General features: G+C 42.1%; 1 protein-coding gene across 1 annotated transcript in view; it reads right to left on the bottom strand.

Moving 5' to 3' along the window:
• The window catches only part of KDELC2 (KDEL (Lys-Asp-Glu-Leu) containing 2), a 19,129-nt gene extending 15,604 nt beyond the window's left edge, over positions 1 to 3,525 (bottom strand). The window contains exon 1 of the mRNA XM_011984745.1: positions 2,991 to 3,525. Within this exon, the coding sequence (XP_011840135.1) occupies positions 2,991 to 3,222 (232 nt within the window). The 5' untranslated portion in view covers positions 3,223 to 3,525. The remainder of the gene's footprint in view (positions 1 to 2,990) is intronic.
• Positions 3,526 to 3,964: the final 439 nt, after the last annotated feature.

Here is a 3,964-nt window from a genome sequence, read left to right as displayed (position 1 = left end):
CCGAGTAGCTGGGACTTCAGCATCTGCCACCATCATGCCTGGCTAATTTTTGTATTTTCGGTAGAGACGGGGTTTCACCATGTTGCCCAGGCTGGAGTGCAATGGCGTGATCTCGGCTCACTGTAACCTCTGCCTCCTGGGTTCAAGTAATTCTCCTGCCTCGGCCTCCTGAATAGCTAGGATTACAGGCACTCACCAACACACCCAGCTAATATTTTGTATTTTTAGTAGAGATGGGGTTTTGCCATATTGGCCAGGTTGGTCTTGAACTCCTGATATCAAGTGATCTGCCTGCCTCGGCCTCCCAAAGTGCTGGGATTACAGGTGTGAGTCACCACACTTGGCCTTAAACAATAGTTTTTAAGGCACTAGGTATTAGGCAATGAAGGACAGTGAGTCTGAGAGATGGGGAACAAATAAGGTAAGCCCTATAATTCCTACAGCCTACTGCTTAAGGGAGCTTTGAGGTTGTAGTGCAGGGAGGGGGCCTGTAGGCAAAGGCAGGCAGCCTCACTGAGTTGAAGAGACAGTGCTGACAGTCCAGGGAGACCAAGGCAGCTCTAGACTTTGTAGGACAGAGTATCTAAAAAGGAAGCACTGCACAGAGAGAACATTAGAGATCTGTAGGAGGTCCTCTTCACATATTAAGCAGAACATATGATCAGTGCATATGATCAGTGCATGTTGGATGAGTTCTTCCCCTGTACTGGTTCCAAAAATAATACAGTTTAATTATTTTGGTATAACATCTAAACGTTTAGAATGATAATAACAAAGGATGAAAACAGATTTCAGGCTGAGAAATGGACATCTAAGATATTTGCCACCTGAGTGTTCATATGTTCTTGGGGGAGACAGGGGAAGAACCCATCCAAAATGATCAGAGGGAACAGTACTTACCAGTGGGTACCAGCCAGACTGGAAAGCCTTCTAATTCATAGGGCTTGGGTAAAGTATGCAGAAGGGTATTGCCTCAGTAGCACAGAATAATTAGCCCTAGACTAAACATGGCAATAGTACCACCTAACAAATTGTAAAAGCAAAGCTTGGAAGGATTAAACTATTTCCCAGTAATGTAACTGCACCCCAGAAACGAGTTCAAGAAGATGAAAAAGCATCAAGAGGTGAAAACTAGACTGTATAGGATTGACAACAGATTGTACATTGCAGAAGAGAATATAATAGAATTTAGAGACAGTAATAGAAACTATACAAAATGAAACAAAGAGAAAAAATAATTTAAAAAATGAAAAGAGTATCGATGAAACATAGGATAGTTTCAAGCCCAATATATGGGTAATTAGTATCCTTGAAGGTAAGGTGGAATGGAACAGAAAACATATTTGAAGCAATCATGGCCATAATTTTTCTAAATTTGATGAAATTTAAATCACTTGGATGACTTAAATTCCAAGAAGTTCCACAAATCCAAAACACAGGAAACATTAAGGAAACTGCACCAAGGCACATAATAATCAAACTTCTCAAAAGAACTGATAAAGAAAAAACCTTAAAAGCAACACAGATGAACAAAGATAAGGAAAATGCTAGATTTATTGTTAGAAGCAATGCAAGTGCATCTTCAAAGTCTCAAAAGAAAAAAAACCCCATCAACCTATAACTATAACTAGAGACAATGTCTTTTAAAAACAAAGGCAAACTAGGCCGGGCATGGTGGCTCATGCCTGTAATCCCAGCACTTTGGGGAGCTGAGGCAGGAGGATCACTTGAGCACAGGAGTTGGAGATCAGCCTAGGTAACATAACAAGACCCTGCAGAAACAAAAAAATGTTTTGGAGAAACAAAAAAAAATTTTTTTAATTAGCTGGGCATGGTGGTGTGTGTCTGCAGTCCTAGCTACTCGAGAGGCTGAGGTAGGAGGTTTGCTTTAAGCAGTTTTTGTTTCTGTTTTATATTTTTTTGAGACAGGGGGTCTCACTCTGTCCCCCAGGCGGGAGTGCAGTGGCACGATCACAGCTTACCGCAGCCTCAACCTCCCTGGGCTCGGGTGATCCTCTTACCTCAGCCCCCTGAGTAGCTGGGACTACAGGTATGTACCACCACACCCAGCTAATTTTTTGTAGAGACAGGTTTTTGCCATGTGGCCTAGCCTGGTCTTGAATTCCTGGGCTCAAGTGATCCCCTGGCCTTGGCCTCCTAAAGTGCTGGGATTATAGGTGTGAGCCACTGCACATAGCCTAGCCCAGCAGTCTGAGGTTGCAGTGATCTTTTTTTTGAGATGGGAGTCTCGCTCTGTTGCCCAGGCTGGAGTGCAATGACGTGATCTTGGCTCACTGCAACCTCCACCTCCCAGGTTCAAGCAATTCTCCAGTCTCAGCCTCCCGAGTAGCTGGGACTTCAGCATCTGCCACCATCATGCCTGGCTAATTTTTGTATTTTCGGTAGAGACGGGGTTTCACCATGTTGCCCAGGCTGGTCTTGAACTCCTAAACTCAAGCCATCCACCCGCCTCTGCCTCCCAAAGTGTTGGGATTACAGGTGGGAGCCACTGCGCCCAGCCTGCAGTGAGCTTTGACTGTGCCACTGTACTCCAGCCTGCGCCATAGAGCAAGACCCTGTCTCAAAGTAAACAAAAAACAAATCAAACAAACAAAAGGCAAAATAAAGTTTTTTTAGACATTCAAAAGCCAGAAGAATTCATCACCAGCATTCTCACAGTAAAATAAATATTAATAAAAATCCTTTAGGCAGAAGGCAAATGTTACTAGATGGAAATATGGATCTACACAAAGGAATGAAGAGTTTTGCAAATAGTAACTACACGGATGTTACTACACAAGATTTCTTTTCTTATCATTTAAATCTCTTTACTTAATTTTCTTTCCCTTAAAATTTAAATTGAGCTCCAGGAGGTATGTATACAATGTTTACTCTAACACACATGACTTTGAGGTCATCAGGTTTAGGACATTCTGAAAGGCATGGGACCTATACATAAGGCTGACTCTGCAGTATATAATAATCCTTACCTTTCAAAATATAGGGAGACTGAGCCACATGTTCATCACCATAAAGAACCTCTATCTTCAGCCCTTCATTGACAGTTTCATACATCCGATACCTCATCAAAAATGTTCCATCGTTCCTGTCCAAAGGTTTAGGGACATGTATCCGGACCAACTCTTTGGGTGAAAGAGATTTGACTACTACTTTGAATGGTGTTTGACCTAAAAGGAAAAGAAATATAAACCACTCTACCATGTCATGATTATGATTTACAATTTTATTGGATAGGTGTTATTGGATAACTTAAATATGTTGCTTATTCCTGCAGCATTGGTGGTTTAAAAAACATCATTTACTTTTGGAAGATCTTTGAGGCCAGGAACTATCATGTCTGGTTCATGCATTCTTTTTTTTTTTTTTTCTTTTTTGAGACAGGGTCTTGCTCTGTCATCCAGGCTGGAGTGCAGAGGTGCAATCCTAGCTCATTACAGCTCCAACCTCCTGGGCTCATGAACCTCCTGCCTCAACCTGCCCCAGCCCCATGCATAGGTGGGACTACAGGAGTGTGCCACCATGCCTAACTAATTTGTTTAATTTTTTGTAGAGATGGTGGGGGGTGGGATGGGTTGGAGGGGGTCTTGCTATGTTGCCCAGGCTGATCTCAAACTCCTGACCTCAAGCAATCCCCATTGCCTCAGCCTCCCAAAGTGTTGGGATTACAGGCTTGAGCCACAGTGCTTGGTCTGGTTCATGTATTCAAACCACGGATCAGACTCAACATTGATTTACTGCATGAACAAAAGCAATTCATTTTTTGAAAGCAAATAAAAAATAAACTTTTTGCTTGTTTAGTCTTTCCTCCTTTGGGTAGGATTAAAGCCCAGATAATTAAAAACCCATGGACTCTAAGCATGACAGATTTCTATAGTAATCGAACTTTCTCCTTGTAAAATAAACACAAGCTTTCTTTGTATACCATTTCAGTATCTAATAACCT

The sequence above is a fragment of the Mandrillus leucophaeus genome, unplaced genomic scaffold, assembly GCF_000951045.1.
Source record: "Mandrillus leucophaeus isolate KB7577 unplaced genomic scaffold, Mleu.le_1.0 Scaffold273, whole genome shotgun sequence".
Classification (NCBI taxonomy): Eukaryota; Metazoa; Chordata; class Mammalia; order Primates; family Cercopithecidae; genus Mandrillus; species Mandrillus leucophaeus.
The sequence above is the reverse complement of the archived record's forward strand: the minus strand, read 5'-3'. Positions and strand labels throughout refer to the sequence as shown.